Below are 19,583 nucleotides of genomic sequence, written 5' to 3' on the forward strand. Positions count from 1 at the left end.
GGACTGATCAGGGATAAAAGAGGAAACGTGCCTGGAGTTGGAAGAGGTAGGGGAGGTCCTTAATGAATACTTTGCTTCAGTATTCACCAGTGAGAGAGACCTTGACGATTGTGAGGATGGCGTACAACAGGCTGATACACTGGAGCACGTCAATGTGAAGAAAGAGGATGTGCTGGAACTTTTGAAAAACATTAGGATAGATAAGTCAGTGAGGCTGGACGGGATATATCCAAGGTTATTACAGGAAGCGAGGGAAGAGATTGCTGCGCCTTTGGCGATGATCTTTGCATCCTCACTGGCCACAGGAGTAATGCCAGATGATTGGAGGGTGGCAAATGTTGTTTGTTTGTTCAAGAAAGGGAGCAGGGATAACCCTGGGAATTACAGACCAGTGAGTCTTACTTCAATGGTGGGCAAATTTCTGGAGAAGATTGTTAGAGACAGGATTCTCACGAGCCTGAATTCTTTGAGGATGTAACAAAGCACATTAATGAAGGTAGAGCAGTGGATGTGATGTACATTAATTTTAGTCAGGTGTTTGATAGGGTTCCTCATGGAAGGCTCATTCAGATAGTCGGGAGGCATGGGATCCAGGGAAACTTAGCTGTGTGGATTCAGAATAGAAGACAGAGGATGGTTGTGGATGGAGAGTATTCTGTAGATGACACAAAGCTTGGTGGTGTTGTGGAAAGTGTAGAAGGTTGCTATAGGTTATAGCAGGACATTGATAGGATGCAGAGCTGGGCTGAGAAGTGGCAGATGGAGTTCAACCCAGAAAAATGTGAAGTGATATACTTTGGAAGATCGAATTTAAAGGCAGAATACAAGGTTAATGGCAGGACTCTTAGCAGTGTGGAGAAACAGAGGGATCTTGGGGTCCACATCCATAGTTCCCTCAAGGTTGCTGCGCAGGTTGACAGGGTTGTTTAGAAGGTGTATGGTGTGTTGGCCTTCATTAGTCAGGGTATTAAGTTCAAGAGCTGAGAGGTAATGTTGTAGCTCTATAGAACTCTGGTTAGACCACAATTGGAATATTGTGTTCAGTTCTGGTCACATCACTATAGAAAGGATGTGGAAGCTTTAGAGAGGGTGCAGAGGAGATTTACCAGGATGCTGCCTGAATTGGAGAGCATGAGGATAGGTTGAGCGAGCTAGGGCTTTTCTCTTTGGCGAGAAGGAGGATGAGAGGTGAGTTGATAGAGGTGTACAAGATGATAAGAGGCATAGATCGAGTGGACAGTCAGAGACTTTTTCCCAGGGTGAAAATGGCTAACACGAGGGGGAATAATTTTAAGGTGATTGGAGGAAGGTATAAGGGGGATGTCAGGGGTAAGTTTTTTTTTACACAGAGAGTGGTGGGTGCGTGGAACGCACTGCCAGCAGAGGTGGTGGAGGCAGATACATCAGAGACATTTCAGAGGCTCTTAGACAGGCACATGAATGATAGAGAAATGGAGGGCTATGTGGGAGGGAAGAGTTAGATAGATCTTAGAGCAGGATAAAATGTCGGCACAACATCGTGGGCTGAAGGGCCTGTACTGTGCTGCAATGTTCTACGTTCACACACTAGGGGCAATTTACAGTGGGCAATTAACTTTCCAACCCACACTTCTGTGGGACGTGGGAGGAAACTGGAGCACCCAGAGGAAACGCACACGGTCACAGGGAGAACGTGCAAACTCCACACAGACAGCGCCCAAGGTCAGGATCGAACCCGGGTCACTGGAGCTGTGAGGCAGCAGCACTACTGTTTGTGGCACTGTGCTGGCCTATGTTTAAGATCCCCCACTCCTTCCAACTGCCTATCACTCCTCCTCATCTGGATCCACCGATCACTTGGCTGGGGAACAGGTTTAAAACGTCAGACCAAGACACAAAGGGGAGGTAAGGTTAAACTTTGGCAACGGAGCAGAACTCAGGGGCTGTGGGGGTAGAAAATGGCATCAGTCAGGGCCATTGCGGAAACCAAGAAGGCACTGGAGACGGGATAATGTGGAGGGGCTTCAGGGCACAAGCGAGGAGAGGATCAAGTAGTGTGGAGGAGCAGAGGGATCTGGGGGTCCATATCCACAGACCCCTGTAAGTTGCCTGACAGGTGGATAGGGTAGTTAAGAAAGCTTATGGGGTGTTAGCTTTCATAAGTCGTGGGATCGAGTTTAAGAGCTACAAGGTAATGATGCAGCTCTACAAACTCTGGTTAGACCACACTTGGAGTACTGTGTCCAGTTCTGGTCACCTCATTATAGGAAGGATGTGGAAGTGTTGGAAAGGGTGCAGAGGAGATTTACCAGGATGCTGCCTGGTTCAGAGAGTATGTATTATGAGGAGAGACTAAGGGAGCTGGGGCTTTACTCTTTGGAGAGAAGGAGGATGAGAGGAGACATGATAGAGGTGTACAAAACATTAAGAGGAATAGATAGAGTGGACAGCCAGCGCCTCTTTCCCAGGGCAACAATGCTCAATACAAGAGGGCATGGCTTTAAAGTAATGGGTGGGAAGTTCAAGGGAGATATCAGAGGTAGGTTTTTTTTACCCAGAGAGTGGTTGGGGCATGGAATGTGCTGCCTGGGGTGGTGGTGGAGGCAGGTACATTGGTCAAGTTCAGGAGATTGCTAGATAAGCATATGGAGGAATTTAAAATAGAGGGATATGTGGGAGGAAAGGGTTAGATAGTCTTAGGCGAGGTTAAAGGTCGGCACAACATTGTGGGCCGAAGGGCCTGTATTGTGCTGCACTGTTCTATGTTCTATAATACAGGTGGGAACAGTCCTCCAGGAGCTAGCAGGACAAGAAGGGTTGAATGGCCCTCCCTCTGCACCAGAACAACCAGTTGGCTCCACTAAAGAGCTGGAACAGGGATGAAGGGTCCAGCAACCTCCTTGTGCAAGTCTCGGGTTTTAAGACAAGCTGCCAGCCCGAAGCTTTTCCATTCAGCAGCACTGAAGTTCATTTTTTTCTCTGGGCTTTATAGCACAACCAAACTGAGATTATAGGGAGGAAGTGTAGGGTGATTAAAAGATCAAAAAGGCCTGGTCTCTGGGCTCCTCTTGACATTCCAGGTCCCAGCTTGGCTGTTGAACAAACACATTCTGGAATACTTTCCTCTAGAGAACTGAGCCCCTGGACCTACTCCTAATCATTCCAAACACATGGTACATGTATGCAAGTGTTAATTTAATATTTTCAGTCCTGCTTTCAGGAAGAGTCCTGCTGCCACAGAGAGGCTAAACCTCGGACAACATGACGGAAAGCTGGATTTTGTCTTAACCCCCGGCACCCCCCCACCAGCACCCCCCCCCCACCTTGCAGAAATGTCTGTGATCAGCGGACGAAGCTAGACAAGTGAGATCAATTCCAGTCATGAGGCCAATTAAACAGACCCAACAGAGCAAATAATTCCAATTGAGCAGATGTTACTGGGAAAGATTAAATCTTGCATGGGGTTGGTTAATGATGGGATGTGGATTAAGTTTATTAAGATTACAGTTCATACTTTCAGACTGCAGAACCAACCCCCCCCCCCCACCCCGCTTACAGAATACAACGCAGAGACCTGCACGTCTCTCTGAAAACGGCACATACTCATCTTTCACAAGGCTCTCTGCACATCTCGTAAGCATAATTGCATAGATCTCTCCAACAAGCATGCATATCCTACACTCACGTCTGTGTCTCCCTCACACACATGCTATTTTTGAACACAGCCCACAAAACACAGGTGGTGACACAGACTGCAAATGCCGGAATCTGGAGCAACAAACAAACTGCTGGAGGAACTCAGCAGGTCAGGAGGGAAATGGACAGTTGACGTTTCGGGTCGAGACCCTTCAGCTGGACTTAAAGATAAAGGGGAGAGAGCCAGCATCGAGGAAACAGGTGGAGTCAGAGGTGGCAAGTGATAGGTGGATCCAGGTGAGGAGGGGGGACAGGCAGATGGAGGAGGGGAGAGTGGGAACAGAGACAGAGGCCGGGAGGTGACGGGTGGAGGCAACAAAGGGCTGCAGATGCTGGAATCTGATAGGAGAGGAAGGTGGAGCCTGGAACCATGGTGCTGGAGTGCAGCGACTTGTTGCAAGCTGCTCTCTGCAGATCTGCTCATTACTTTTACTATAATCGTTCTACTCTTAAATTTCACTTCCCTGTAGCTGTGACACTTTCCTCTGCATTCTGTTATTGTCTTACTCTGTACTACCTCAATGCACTGTGTAATGAATTGACCTGTACGATCGGTGTGCAAGACAAGTTTTTCACTGTACCTCGGTACAAGTCACAATAATAAACCAACACCAAATAAACGAGGTGGGGAGGGCAAATGGGAACAGTGGGGGGGTGGGGACCCAGTGGGAGGAGTGTGTGGGTGATGGGCAGAGGAGGGGAAAGAGAGAAGGTGATGGGGGGCTGGGGTGGGTGTAGGATGAACTGGGAAGAGTGGGAAAAGGGACGGAGGGGGAGCAGGTGACCTGAAACTGGAGAATTCAATGTTCAAGATGACAACACACAGGTGTCTCTGTTTCACCCACCTACTCATGCACACTTCTACCGTCAATGAGGTCGCAGGCAGTGAGGGGATGGCAGCACCACCACCTGCAGGTTCCCCACCAAGCTGCACACCGTCCTGACTTGGAAATATACCACTGTAGCTGAAACTCCCTCCCCAACAGTACTGAGGGAGCACCTTCACCAGAGGGACTACAGTAGGTCAAGGAGGCCACCTTCCCGGGGCAATCAGGAATGGTCTTGCCAGCATGCATTGAACCAATTATTAAATAGGAATGTGCATACATAGAGTCACAGAGCAATTCAGCACGGATACAGACCCTTTGGATTGACCAGTCCATGCCGAGCACGGTGCCCACCCAACTAGTCCCAATTTTCTGCGTTCGGCCCATATCCCTCCAAGCCCCACCCCTCCATGTACCTATCCAAGTGCTTCTTAAATGATACTATTGTACCTGCCTCACCCACTTCCTCTGGCAGCTCGTTCCATATACTCACCACCCTCTGTGTGGAAAAAGTTGCCCCTCAGGCTGCTTTTAAATCTTTCCCCTCTCACCCTAAACCTATGCCCCCTAGTTTTGGACTCTCCTACCCTGGGGAAAAGACTGTTATCGTCCACCTTATCTATGCCTCTCATAATTTTAAACACTTCTATAAAGTCGCCCCTCATTCTCCTACATTCCAAGGAATAAAGACCCAGCCTGACCAACCTCTCCCTATAACTCAGGCCCTCGAGTCCTGGCAACATCCTCGTAAATCTTCTCTGCACTCTTTCCAGTTTAACCACATCTTTCCTATAACAGGGTGACCAAAACTGTACACAGTGCTCCAAGTGTGGCCTCACCAACGACTTATACAACTGCAACATAATGTTCTAACTCTTGTACTCGATGCCCTGACTGATGAAGTCCAGCATGCCAAACACCTTTTTCACCACCCTGTCTACCTGTGATGCCACTTTGAACAAGCTATACACTTGTACTCCTAGGTCTCTCTGTTCCATTACACTCCCTAGTGCCCTACCATTCATAGTATAACCCCTACGTTGGTTTGACTTTCCAAAATGCATCACCTCACACTTATCTGTATTGAAATCCATTTGCCACTCCATGGCCCACTTCTCTAACTGATCAAGATCTCCTGGAATCTATGCTAACATTCTTCACTATCAACAACACCGCCTAATTTCGTGTGTTCGCATCCAAATCATTTCTATAAATAATGAATAACAAGGGTCCCACACCGACCCCTGCGGCACACCACTGGTCACGGTCTCCATTCTGAGAAACAACCTTCAACCACCAGCCTCTGCTTCCTACCTCTGAGCCAATTCTGAATCCACCTAACCAGTTCTCCCTGGATTCCATTGGACCTAACCTTCCAGACCAGCCTGCCACGCAGGACCTTGTTGAAAGCCTTGCTAAAGTCCAAATAGACAACATCCACTGCCCTACCCTCATCTAACTTTTTGGTTACCTCTTCCAAAAATCTAGAAGGTTCATGAAGCATGACTCTCCACGCACAAAGCCACGCTGGCTCCTCCTAATCAGACTCTGTCGATCCAAATGCAGGTAGATCCTGTCCCTCAAAATTCCCTCCAGTAACTTCCCCACTACGGACATCAGGCTGACCAGCCTGTAGTTCCCTGGTTTGTCCTTGCTACCCTTCTAAACAATGGAACAACAGTAGCCACCTTCCAGTCTTCGGGAACTTCACCAGTGGCTAACGTTGAAGTAAATATCTCTGCAAGGAACATACGCAGGAACACAACATACATAATCTCACCTATGTTTTTAAAAAGGATGCTAATGTGTTGCTCACAAACACGCTCCACACAACTGTGCCAGCCATGTTCAGGGTCGGAGTTCCATTGTGCTCAGACATGGGCTTTGCTGCCATTTATTGTCCCTGAGCACCACGGGACGTCCAACCTTGAATATGCCCTGGGGGCTAGAACATAGAACAATACAGCACAGGAACAGGCCCTTCGGCCCACAATGGCTGTGCTGACCATGATGCCAAGTTAAACTAAACCCATCTGCCCACACATGATCCATATCCCTCCATTCCCTGTCTAAATGCCCTCTTAACGCCACTGTCGTATCTGCCTCCACCACCTCGCCTTACAGCACATTCCAGGCACCCACCACTGTCTGCGTAAAGAACTTAACCCCTTAATCTTTCCCCTGTTCACCTTAAGTCTATGCACCCTAGTATTTGACATGTTGGCCCTGGGGAAAAGACTCTGACCATCTACCTTATCTCTGCCTCTCATAGTTTTATAAACTTCTATCAGTTCTCCCCTCGGCCTCTGACGCTCCAGAGAAAACAAACGAACTTTGTCCAACCTCTCCTTGTAGCTCATGCCCTCTAATCCAGGCGGCATCCTGGTGAAGACACAGGAGTCTGCAGCTGCTGGAATCTGGAGCGACAAACAATCTGCTGGAGGAACTCAGTGAGTCAGGCAGCATCTCTGGGGGTGAAGGAATTGTCAACATTTCCGGTCGAAACCCAGTGTCAGGACTGAGAGTGGAGAGGGGAGATGGCCGGGAGAAGAGAGAGGGTGTGGTGAGTAAGGAGTCCGAGGTGATTGGCGGACTGAGGGGGGGGGTGTAGGATGACGGGCAGGTAGTGCCAGGTAGGGGAGGGGAGCAGGGGTGGAGTTGGGAGACAGTGGCAGGTGAATGATAGACGGGAGGCAGAGAGGGGAGAGGGAGAGGGAGAGCTGGGTGAAGAAGGAGGGCAGGGTGAAGGTTGGAGATGGCCGCTGGAGGGAGATAAACAGGAACACAAGGGCTAGAATCTGGTAAGTAACGGAGGTGAGGTTGGGAACCACTGGGGGGAGGTGAAGCCTGTGTGGAGAACTGTGCGTGTAGTGGGTGGAGGGAACAGGAGGGGGATGAAGATGGGTAAAAGGGGGGCTGGGGGAAGGGAACAAAAATGAGACAACTAGAGGAGGATTGGAAGGAGGGGAGGAAGGGGGGGGGGGGAAGAGGGAGGGGGAAGAGGAGAGGGGGAAAGGGAGGGGGTGGAACAACCTACCAGAAGGGAGAGTTACCTAAGACTGGGTTGTAGACGACCCAGGTGGAATATGAGGTGTGCTCCTCCAGTTGTGCCCTGGTGGACCTCTTCTGCACCATCTCCAAAGAGGTTGTTGAGCCATTCCAAAGTCAACCATGTTACCGTCACACAAGGATGGCAGATTTCTTCCCCTGATGGTTTTTTTTACAACGAATGACATGCTTCCAATGGGATTTGAACTCGGGTCTCTAAATTGTTTGTCCAGGATTACTATCCAGTAACTTAGCCACTGCACCACCACCATAGGCCCTGATAAGGACAAGAGTGTTGCACTGTGCGATCCACAGTGAACTGACCATTCCATGCCTTGGCGACACGAAGCCGGTTGTTCTCGAAACATGGCTTCCCATCTACTACAGATAACCTTATCTCATCTGTTTCCCCAGACACCTACTCCCATTTCCTCTCTTCCCGGACAGAGCAAGAATAAAATTTCCCTAGTCCTCACCTTCCCCACAGATCACCTTTTGCAGCTTTCTACCACCTTCAGCGAGATCCCATTACCGCGCGTGTATTCCCCTTCCCGTTTCAGCACCTGGAAATGACCCATCGCTTCGCAAGTCCCCAGTCCACTCTTCCATCCCAACTGACCACTCCCTGCTTTACAGCACCTTCCCACACAACTACAGGAGAATCAACACCTCTCCTTCCACCACTCCCCTACGCCTCCCATCGCCGAGCCAATTTTGGATCCAATTAGCCAGCTCGCCTTGGATCCCATGTGCCTTAACCTTCTGGACCAGCCTACTCTGTGGGAACTTGTTAAATCTCTTAATCAAGTCCGAAAAGACAATGTCTACCACCCTGCCTTTGTCAATCTTCTGAGTTATCTCCTCAACAAACTCAATAAAATCAGCGAGGCAGGATATTTTCCACACAAAGCCATGACCATTCCTGATCAGCCCCTTCCTTTCCAAATGTTCATAAATCAGATCAACATGAATTCAGGTAACTCAGTTTCTCTGTCTGTATCAGAACTACCCAATATACTTATGGTATTGGCTCAGGTGTCCTCCCTCAATTACTACAGCATGACACAAGAACACGAGATGATAGGAGCAGGAGTAGGCCACTCGGCCCCTCAAGACTGCCCCACCATTCAATATGATCATGGCTGATCTACACTGGCCTCAACTCCTCTTCTGTGCCCGATCCCCATAACCCTCAATACCTCGATCTTTTAAATACTTATCTATCGCTACCTTAAACATATCCATCGCTCTGGCCTCCACCACCCTCGGGGGCAGAGAATTCCAGAGATTCACACCCTTTGAAAGAAGAAATTTCTACACACCTCAGTTTAAAACGACGGGCCCCAGATTTGGTAGCTATGTCCCCTTGTTCTTGACTCTCCCACGGGTGAAAACATCTCAACATCTACCCTGTCAGGTCCACTTAGGATCTTGTATGTTTGAATAAGGTCACTCCTCAGTCTTCTGATGCACTGGATGAGTCCTACAGCCCTGCGTTTTGTAACTTTTACATTTCTTTGTGCTCTCACTCTCTGAAGGTCCCCATTTCACAGCATTTATGTTCCTTTGTTCATATTATGCCAACTGCATTGCAAAAGCATCTGCTCCCATTAACCCACCGAGTGAATGACCTCATCTGCAGCTTATCCCCACGGCAACCCTGTCCTTACCCTAACACAAAGTTTCCCTTTGCCCTACCCACTCGTCTCCCACCCACTCTGCAACCAAAAACCAACTTGTTTTCTGTCTTTCCCAATTCTGATCAAAGACCTTCAACGTGAAACATTAACTCTGCTTCGCTCCCCACAGATGCTGCTTGTCCTGCTGAGTGTTCCCAGCTTTCTCTGTTTTTATTTGCCCCTTTCCATTCCTTCTGCTTGAAGTGTCTCTAACCAGTGGTTCTTACTCTGTTAAGAAGGTCGATTTCTTCCTTCAGTTTCCCGATAAGGTCATCCCGATCCTGTAGCAGTTTGACCAGCTTCTGATTTTCTTGCCTCTCCTTGGCAAGTTCCTGGTGAGAGACAAGAGATTTCCCGTCAGTTGTGATTTCGAGCAATTAACTTACCCCTCCCAACTGAGTATTACAGCCAGAGAGTCACGGAGTCATACACAGGCTATTCGGCCCACTAGGGCCATGGCAACCAGTGTGCACCCATCTTCATCAATCCCAGCTTCCAGCGCTTGGCCCGTAGCCTTCCGTGCCTGGGCGATTCAAGTGCTCATTGACTCTGCTTCCACCACTCTCTCAGGCAGTGTGTTCCAGGTACTCACCGCTCTCTGGGTGAGGAAGGTCCCCCTCAGATCTCCTCTACATCCCTTACCCCTTTACAGGTAGACCCCAAAACACTGAAGCATTTCTTTATTCCCACTGCACGGTTGCCTTACTTCTACGCCCTCTTTCCCAGTTTGTATTCCACCCTTTATTCCTGAAGGGTTCCAGCACCACTGACCTACAGAACCAAAGCCTCACTCCCTCTCCAGAAGCAAGGCTCAGGTGGAGCACTGCACACACACTGGGAGTTTTGTAACTCAGGAAATACAAGCAGTCGGCACATTGTAAAGAGAGGAAGGGAACACGGAGTGAGAAAATGAGAGGTGATGGGGATGGACAGCACGCATGAGGTGATGGGGATGGACAGCACGCATGAGGTGATGGGGATGGACAGCACGCATGAGGTGATGGGGATGGACAGCACGCATGAGAGAGGAGAGGAATAGAAGGAAGGCGGGAGAGAGAGAGAGAAGGGGAGGGAGAGAGAGAGAAGCGGAGGGAGAGAGAGAGACAAGGGGAGGGAGAGAGAGAGAAGGGGAGGAAGAGGCAGAACAAATGAACGGCAGAGGGGTTGGAGAGGAATGAAGGTGAAAGATGGGGAAGAAAAATAGGAGGCTTGAGGGAGACGGTGAGGGAGAATGAGGGGGGGAGAGAGAGAGAGAGAAACATGGAAGGAAGTTGGAGGAGCAAGGAAAGGCAGGTGAGGGAAGAGGGATGGGGAGGGGGGAGGAGAAGTGGGAAGGGGGTTGCAGACCACAGAGTCCTCAGCGATAACGGAGTAGGCTACTGGAGGCTGCCTGTCACTCAAGGCAGTGCCTGGCCCCAGATATGCAACTCCAACTGCCCGCTGATAGGACAGGATAGGGGTTGGAATGGGGAGGGTGGGGTGGCGGCATCCTGATTCAAACCGCAAAATCCATTTCATGATAGGGGTGGGGGCATGTCATCTTTAACAAGATACAACATCTGCTTGGATTGTCCATAATACTCTACGTGCAAACACCACCTCCACACTCCTGAAATGGCCTTTTGACCATCTCTAATATCACTCCTCTCTTGGCAACCATGCCTTCAGCTAGCTGGGCCCTTGGTCCTACAATGTTCCCTCATTCTAAGTCCACTGCTCTACTCTCTCCTCCTCCAAAGCTCTGACCAAGCTTGCGGTCACCTGCCCTAAGACGTCGTGGGTCAACTCAAAAGGAGGAGGAGGAGAGGTGACTTGATGGCAGTGTACAAGATGATAAGAGGCATAGATCAAGTGGACAGTCAGAGACTTTTTCCCAGGGCGACAATGGCTAACACGAGGGGACATAATTTTAAGGTGATTGGAGGAGGGTATAAGGGGGATGTCAGGGGTAAGTTTTTTTTAGACAGAGAGTGGTGGGTGTGTGGAACGCACTGCCAGCAGAGGTTGTGGGGGCAGCTACATTAGGGACATTTCAGAGACTCTTAGATAGACACATGAATGATAGAGAAATGGAGGGCTATGTGGAAGGGAAGGGTTAGATAGATCTTAGAGCAGGATAAAATGTCGGCACAACATCGTGGGCCGAAGGGCCTGTACTGTGCTGTAGTGTTTCATGTAACTCCATGGTAAATTATCCAATTACACTCCTGTGAAGCATCATGTTACATCGTCTAGTTACTGCCATCGGGGAGGAGGTACAGGAGCCTGAAGACCCACACTCAACGATTCAGGAACAGCTTCTTCCCCTCCGCCATCAGATTTCTGAATGGTCCATGAACCCATGAACACTCCCTCTTAATTCCTTTTTAATGCACCATTTATTTATTTTTGTAACTTATAGTAATTTTATGTATTTGCACCGTACTGCTGCTGCAAAACAACACATTTCACGTCATTGATACTCCTTGCACTGAAATATACACATCTAATAACATTACTGCATACACTTAGCTTTTTGTTATGTGGCAAAGAGCTATAGAAAGGTACATGACAGAAACAGGCTCTTTGGCCCACTGAGTCCACACTGATCATCGACCACACATTTACACTAATCCTATATTTTATTCCCAAGGTCACCTCTTTCATTCCTCCTTCCTGGTGGTGCTGCCATCTTCTCGAACCCTTAATTCTACCTCTTTGGTTATCGTCACTTTAGCATTTCTTTTTGCACTACTTCAGATCGCACTGTTGTACTTTGCGCCCTTCTGTTGCTTTGCGTTCGTCGCTGTATTTATCGTTGTATTTATTATTACCATGTACACTGTTCACTCTGTGAACTTCACGCAAGCAAGGAATTTCATTGCACCCTGATTTATGTGACAACAAAATAAGCTAATCCTCCCCAGGTTCTACCACTCATCAACACAGTTGGGGCAATTTACAGCAGCCAATTAACCTACCAACCCGTGCATCTTTGGGATGTGGAAGGAAACCCGAGCACCCGCATGGTCACAGGGAGAACGTGCGAACTCCACACAGAGAGCGGCGGAGGTCAGGATTGAACCCGGGCCTCTGGAATTGTGAGGCAGTGGCTCTGCTGGCTGTTCCACTGCACTGCACCTTTGGAAATAGTTGCTGTGGTAGTGATGAACAGGCAGTGCTAGGTGCCAGAGGTTTTGAAGAAGGGTCTCGACCCGAAACGTTAACTGTTCATTTCCCTCCACAGATGCTGCCTGACCCGCTGAGGTCTTCCAGCAATTTGTGTGTTGCTGTCGGAGGTAGCTAGCTGCCCAGAATAAACACAGCTACCCAGAAAAACCTGGCTATTTCTCTGTCACTCTCTCTTCTTCCCTCCCACCCACATACCTTTTCAAATTCCTCCAATTTCTTCTCTAATGAACCGCCATAGCTTGCAGAGTTTCCATAGCGACCATAACCCATCCTCTCTCCTCGACCAGAGTATCGACTATTGGTTGAGTACGTTGCGATATCTTCTTCAGGTGCACCCATGGAACTGCAGGAGAACATGCGAGAGTTTGAAACTTAAAGGGGGAGGTGAAACTGCAGCAAAATGAAGATACTATAGGAGCGATTCAATATAACAGGTTCAGGTGAATTAATGAAAAGCACATGTAACTAGTAAATGAATACATGAGGTTCTGTCTCACACATCTCACCAGTGTCAGCTGTGGTAAAATGGGTCACACACTCGGTCTGGATTGGAGGATTGTGGGTTTGAGCTGCACTCAGAGATCTGAGCCCACTTTGAGGATGACAGAATATAGAGGAGGCACTGCACTGTCAGAAGTGCCTTCATTCTGAGCAGAAATCTCCCCCTCTGGTGGACATCCATAGCACTATTTCGGAGGGCAGCAAGAGGAAGGAGCTCTGGCCCATAGATAGTCCATCAACCAATCCGAGGAAGAAAAGGATTCACCTCTGATTGCCATCAATAACCCTCATAAAGTTGCCTACATTCCTCCAGTTTGGAGGAAAGGTCTTTGACAGGGTGGTGAAGAAGGCTTTTGGCATGTTGGCCTTCATCAGTCAGGCCATTGAGTATAGAAGTTGGGATGTTACGTTGCAATTGTACAAAGTGTTGGTGAGGCCACATTTGGAATATTGTGTTCAGTTTTGGTCACCCTGCTGTTGGAAAGATGCTGTTAAGCTAGGAAGAGTTCAGAGGAGATTTACGAGGATGTTGCCGGGACTCGAGGGACTGAGTTATGGAGAGAGGTTGAGCAGGTTGGGACTTTATTCATTGGAGTGTGAGAGAATGAGGGGTGATCTTATAGAGGTGCATAAAGTCATGAGGGGTATAGACAGAGTAAATGTGCACAGTCTTTTTCCCAGGGTTGGGGAATCAAGAACTGGGGGACATAGGTTTAGGGTGAGAGAGGAGAGATTTAATAGGAACCCGAGGGGCAACTTTTTCAGCCAGAGGGTGCTCAATACATGGAACGAGCTGCCAGAGGAAATGGTTGGGGCAAGCATGTTAACAACATTTAAAAGGTACTTAGACAGGTACGTGGATAGGAAAGGTTTAGAGGGATATGGGCCAAGCATGGGCAAATGGGACTAGCTTGGAAGGGAATTTTGGTCAGCATGGACTAGTTGGGCCAAAGGGACTGTTTTTGTGCTGTATGACTCTGTGACTTAAAACATTAACTGCAGATGCTGCCCGCCCTGCTGAGATCTTCCAGCACTTCCTGTGTTTACTGCATCACTGACCGTTTTGGTGGTAATTTGTGACAGGAAGGACTTTTAAACTAATAATAAAAGAATAGTCATAAGCCTCTGCCAGCATCAGGAAGCAGATTGGTTCGACCTTTATTGGAAAGTTGCTTCAATGGCCAACATCAATCACACGAACATTAACTAGGAGAAACTTCAGTGTGGCCTGGAGTTCCAGGTTAGAAAGGTAATGCATGACTGAGCTATGACTCAGTGCTTTAGAAGAGTCATAAGGTGTTGCAGTCAGTGCTACTTGGTACTATTGGTAACGCAAACTATAAAATAAGGTTATGTCACCCACAAAGAACATCATATACAGAATGACTGTGTTTAACGTGGCTTATCACTCACTGGTAATATTGTACACAAATTTGATTATCAGGCAATGAAAAGTAGATGTAGATACACCAGAGAAGGTGCAGAAAGAAAGAATCTCCTTCAAGAACACGGAACAGAAGAGTGTCATAGAGGCCCTTCTGCCCCACTCATCCATGCCAACCTGCCTGCGTCTGGCACATATCCCTCTAGGCCCTTTCTATTTTTGTACCTGTCCAAATGGCTTTGAAATATTATAATTGTACTCGCCCCCACCACTTCCTCTGGCAGCTCCTTCCATATACCATTTACCAGGATAGGTGGAGCGAGCTAGGGCTTTTCTCTTTGGAGAGGAGGAGGATGAGAGGTGACCTGAGAGAGGTGTACAAGATGATAAGAGGCATAGATCGAGTGGACAGTCAGAGATTTTCTCCCAGGGTGGAAATGGCTAACAGAAGGGGACATAATTTTAGGGTGAATGGAGGAAAGTACAGGGAGGATATCAGAGGTAAGTTTTTTCAGAGAGTGGTGGGTGCGTGGAACGCGCTGCCAGGGGTGCTGGTGGAGGCAGATACATTAGGGACATTTAAGAGACTCTTAGATAGGCACATGGATGATAGAAAAATGGAGGGCTATGTGGGAGGGAATGGTTAGATTGATCTTAGAGTAGGCTAAAAGGTCAGCACAACATTGTGGGCCGAAGGGCTTGTACTGTGCTGTAACGTTCTATGTTCTTTGTATGTTCAACCAAACTCTGCATGAAGAAGTTGCCCCTCAGGTCCCTTCTAAGTCTTTCCCCTCTCACAAACCTATTTTAGACTCCCCTACCCTGGGAAAAAGATTGTGACCATCCACCTTATCTATGCTCCTCATGATTTTATACATCTCCATAAGGTCACCCCTCAACCTCCTACACTCCAGGGAAAAAACAATTGGAATTGGTATTGGTTTATTATTGTCACTTGTACCGAGGTACAGTGAAAAACTTGCCTTGCATACTTGTCCCAGTCTATCCAGCCTCTCCTTATAACTCAAGCCCTCCAATCTCACTAACATCCTTGTAAATCTTTTCTGCACCTTTTCTAGTTCAGTGACATCCTTCCTGTAGCTGGGCAACCAGAACTGCACACAGTAATCCAAGTGTGGTCTCACCAATGACTTGTACAGCTGTAACATGGCATCCCAACTCCAATGAAGGCAAGTGTGCCAAATGCCTTCTTCACCACCCTGTCTACCCGACTGTGTTTTCACTTACAGGGAGAGCAAAACTGAAGTTCATCCTTACAAGAGAACCTGCAGGGAATTCAGGAGATGAAAATCAAAGAGCTATAGATGCAGGAAATCTGAAACAATCAGCAGGTCAGGCAGCATCTGTGGAAACAAAGTTAACACCTCAGGTCCAAAATAAAAGCAGAGAATGCTGGAAATACTCAGCAGGTCAGGCAGTATCCGTGGCGGTAGAAACAGAGTTCAGATTTCAGGCTGAAGATCTGCTCCAGGACAAAGAGAATGTGGAGGTGACTCCCACGTTGAGTGGTTGAGCTGAAGAGCAGAGATCCATTTAAGGACAAGCTGGATCAACATATGCAGGAGAGAGGGGCAGAGGGAGGTGCTGATAGATAAGGCATGTTAAGGAAGATGCACAACTGGAGCAGGGACACCCAAAGGTCAACAGCAATGACCTGGAATTAACAAATCCAATGCCCAGGGATTCAGGAGAATCAATAGTCGGCAGCTTTTAAGATAAGATATTTAAGATATTTATTTATTAGTCACATGTACATCGAAACACACAGTGAAATGCATCTTTTTGCGTTACTGAGAGTGTTCTGGGGGCAGCCCGCAAGTGTCGCCACTCTTCCAGTGCCAACATAGCATGCCCACAACTTCCTAACCCCTAAGTCTTTGGAATGTGGGAGGAAACCGGAGCACCCGGAGGAAACCCACACAGACACGAGGAGAACGGACAAACTCCTTACAGACAGTGGTCAGAATTGAACCCGGGTTGCTGGCGCTGAAATAGCGTTACACTAACCGTGACACTACCAGTCTGAAAATAAAGGGAACAATTTCAGCAAATGAATATTCAGTCGTGGATGAATGGAATACCTTTAAACAGAGTAATGTTGAGTATTCAGGATAAATCAATACTTAATCCAGCTCCAGATGCCAAGCAAAACTGGATAACTGAAAAGCAGAAGGAAAATACTCTGTACTAATGAAGAGGCTGAGGGCTCTGTGTGGGATAACTAACACTCAGAAACGTGGCTAGAAAAATGTGCAGGGGTTTAAAGACAAGGGGTAGACGGCATTCACCTGGAATGTCAAGGGAGACCAAAGGAGGAGATCTGAGAGGCTTTGAAGAGTAAGATCATTTGAAGTGTAGGGGAGACTAACCCTGCTTGAGTGACAACAGAGAGCAAAACAGGTTCACGAGTGATCTAAAGTTCAGATGGTTTAGAGGAACTGAAGGTACTTGGTTCTAAGAGAGAGCTGTGAATTAGCCAATGAACTGGAAGTTGGCTCATATCCTGTCAAGATGACAAATCAAATCCAATTAGTGGCCCATGATCTTGGGTACAATCAGGAAAATCCCTTACTCAAAAATGACCAAGAATTAAACAGCTGTTAGTGTAGGCACAGATACAGAGGTCTGTGGCGGGGCACCTCCTCAATTTGCCCGTGAAAGCAGACCCCTACAGACCTTGTGGTAAGACCAGTAATGCCTGGCTCCTCAGCTCTGGAGAATATTTGACAAAATTGCATGTGATCTTGGTCTATTGGTTTTGCACCAGTGTGTCAGCCCAGATTTCTGCATTCAATTCTCTGGAGCAGGACTTGAACCCATAATCTCTGGCTCAGAGGTGAGGGTGCTGTATACTGAGCCACATCCAACTATGTATAATTCATGTACAATTTATATTCTGTGTGTTGTCTGCACCTACATGCCTGTGATGCTGCTGCAAGCAAGTTTCTCCATTGTACTTGTACCTCACCATACTTGCAACCCTTCAGCGCACAGTCATCCTCATTTGTAAAATGTTTATAGCCGTTTCTGTTCTGGGGTGACCCCATACTGGTCAACAATGGGTACATTTAAAGCAGAGGTTGATAGGTTCTTGATCAGTAAGTGTCAAAGGTTACGGGGAGAAGGCAGAAGAATGGGGTTGAGAAGGAAATATAAATCAGCCATAATTGAATGGCAGAGCAGACTTGATGGGCCGAATGGCCTAATTCTGCTCCTAAATCTCATGGTCTAACCTGGACTTTCCACTGGGCAGGTGATATTATTTCATGCCAGCGAGAGTGACCTCAAGTCCACACAGAGCTGATGGTGGGACTGGGAGCAGTGGAGAAATAAGAGTGAAGTCTCGGTTGTGGTGGGACTGGCCCTTGGTGTGGGGAACATACTGATACGTAAAAAGGGATCAGTAGGGTGCGCCCGACTTAACTTACAATGGTTGCAGCTAAGTTGTGGACTAGTCAAAGTTACAGAAATATAATATTTACATTGATTAATTATGGTAATGCTAATTTCGAGAGATAGACAGAAGCTTAACTTACATGAACATTTTTTATTCTGTTTTAAAGCAATTAACTTGTGCCACTTAGTTCTGCCAGTTAAATGTTTCATCATTATTGTTTTTATTAAGATATCTTTATTCGTCACACGTACATCGAAACACACAGTGAAATATATCTTTTTGCGTAGTGTGTTCTGGGGGCAGCCCGCAAGTGTCGCCATGCTTCCGGCGCCAACATAGCACGCCCACAACTTCCTAACCCATACGTCTTTAGAACGTGAGAGGAAACCAGAGCACCCGGAGGAAACCCATGCAGGCAAGGGGAGAACATACAAACTCCTTACAGACAGCGGCCAGAATTGAATCCGGGTTGCTGGCACTGTAATAGTGTTACGCTAACCGCTACACTACCGTGCCGCCCATCGCTTGGTGCACTGAGCTGACTGCTTCACTCTAGGGAGATGACTGGTTTGGTCTGTAAGGTCCACTGGAGAAATGGTGGGTGTGGGACTGGATGAACAGCCCCAGGATCAGCCACACTCCAGTCCGGAGACCCTTGGAATGACCAACAGGGAGAAAAAAAACTCTGGGAATGGCCGAGCAAGAAGGTGGAGACTCTGGGGGGGTGGGGGGAAGGGGGAATGAAGATCCAAGGACCTGGCAATGTCCGGGAAGGAGGCCAGAGACCCTGGAAACAGTGCAGGGGAAGGGTGGAGACCCGGGAATGGGACCATCCAGCCCACTGTGGTAGAGGTTTGAGTGTGCAGCATCCAGTTCCTTGAAAATCACACCTTGGTTAGTGCCTTAATTAGCATATAAAACTGGTAATTCAGAAAAAATTCCTTACCTTTTCCATCGACTTGTAGTTCTGGAACTTTCCTAAAAAGAGAAACAAAAGGTAAGATTTACTGAATAATGTCTCAGACATTTCACACACATTATCCTCCTAGGGCTGGGGTTATTGGTGAATAGTCAGCCAGCTCCATCATGGGTACGGCTCTCCTCACCAACAAGGACATCTACAAGAGGCGATGTCTCAGGAAGGCAACATCCATCATCAGGGACCCCCACTATCCAGGCCATGCCCTCTTCTCGATGCTGCCATCAGGCAGGAGGTACAGGAGCCTGACCCACACCTCAAGGTTCAACAACATTCTTCCCCACTGTCATCAGGTTCTTGAACCCACCTGAAAAACTCTAACACTGCCTCGGACTACATTTCTTTCTCTCTCTCTCGAATTGCACTAGTGTCATTTTGTTTATTTTGTTGTGAAAGTCAAGTATAATTCATATTAACTTAAGTTTATGTTAACTTATGTTAGTCCTCATCTTGTAATGTACTGATGCTGCAAGAGGCTATTTTCTTGGCACTTATACCCTGGGTATGTATGCCTGTGACAATAAACTTGAACTTGGTCACTGTAGTACCAGTCTGGAAGGAATGAAGAAAAGAAAAATTGAAAGACCTGAATCTCTTTTGGATTGCCTCCAATGCTACAATGTCCTTTCTTATTTACAACAGTGGCTAAAGAGTGAAGCGCTTTGGACAATACTTCAATAGTGGAAGGGGTAACAAATTGGAGAGCTTTCTTGCGCATGGTACAGGGAATCCGTAAGAGGCATCAGAACAGAGGTATATTTACAGAGCAGGTCTAAGAATGCACCACTTACAGGGACAGGGAGAAGATGAGCAGAGAGATACTCTCATCATAGCTCACAAGGAGATTAAGAGACTTCCAACATGATCAACAGTGTTGAAAGAGAATATAGGGTTTCCAGTG

At 47.6% G+C, this 19,583-nt stretch overlaps 1 protein-coding gene across 1 annotated transcript in view; it reads right to left on the minus strand.

Annotated features, from left to right (window-relative positions):
- Positions 1 to 19,583, minus strand: part of pawr (PRKC, apoptosis, WT1, regulator) — a 143,747-nt gene that overhangs the window by 4,260 nt on the left and 119,904 nt on the right. Inside the window, exons 4-6 of the mRNA XM_052030630.1 lie at positions 18,650 to 18,681; positions 12,596 to 12,743; positions 9,457 to 9,561 (exon numbers count right to left, since the gene is read on the minus strand). Of these exons, the coding sequence (XP_051886590.1) occupies positions 9,457 to 9,561; positions 12,596 to 12,743; positions 18,650 to 18,681 (285 nt within the window). The remainder of the gene's footprint in view (positions 1 to 9,456; positions 9,562 to 12,595; positions 12,744 to 18,649; positions 18,682 to 19,583) is intronic.

This window comes from Pristis pectinata, chromosome 15 (genome assembly GCF_009764475.1).
Source record: "Pristis pectinata isolate sPriPec2 chromosome 15, sPriPec2.1.pri, whole genome shotgun sequence".
Lineage (NCBI taxonomy): Eukaryota > Metazoa > Chordata > Chondrichthyes > Rhinopristiformes > Pristidae > Pristis > Pristis pectinata.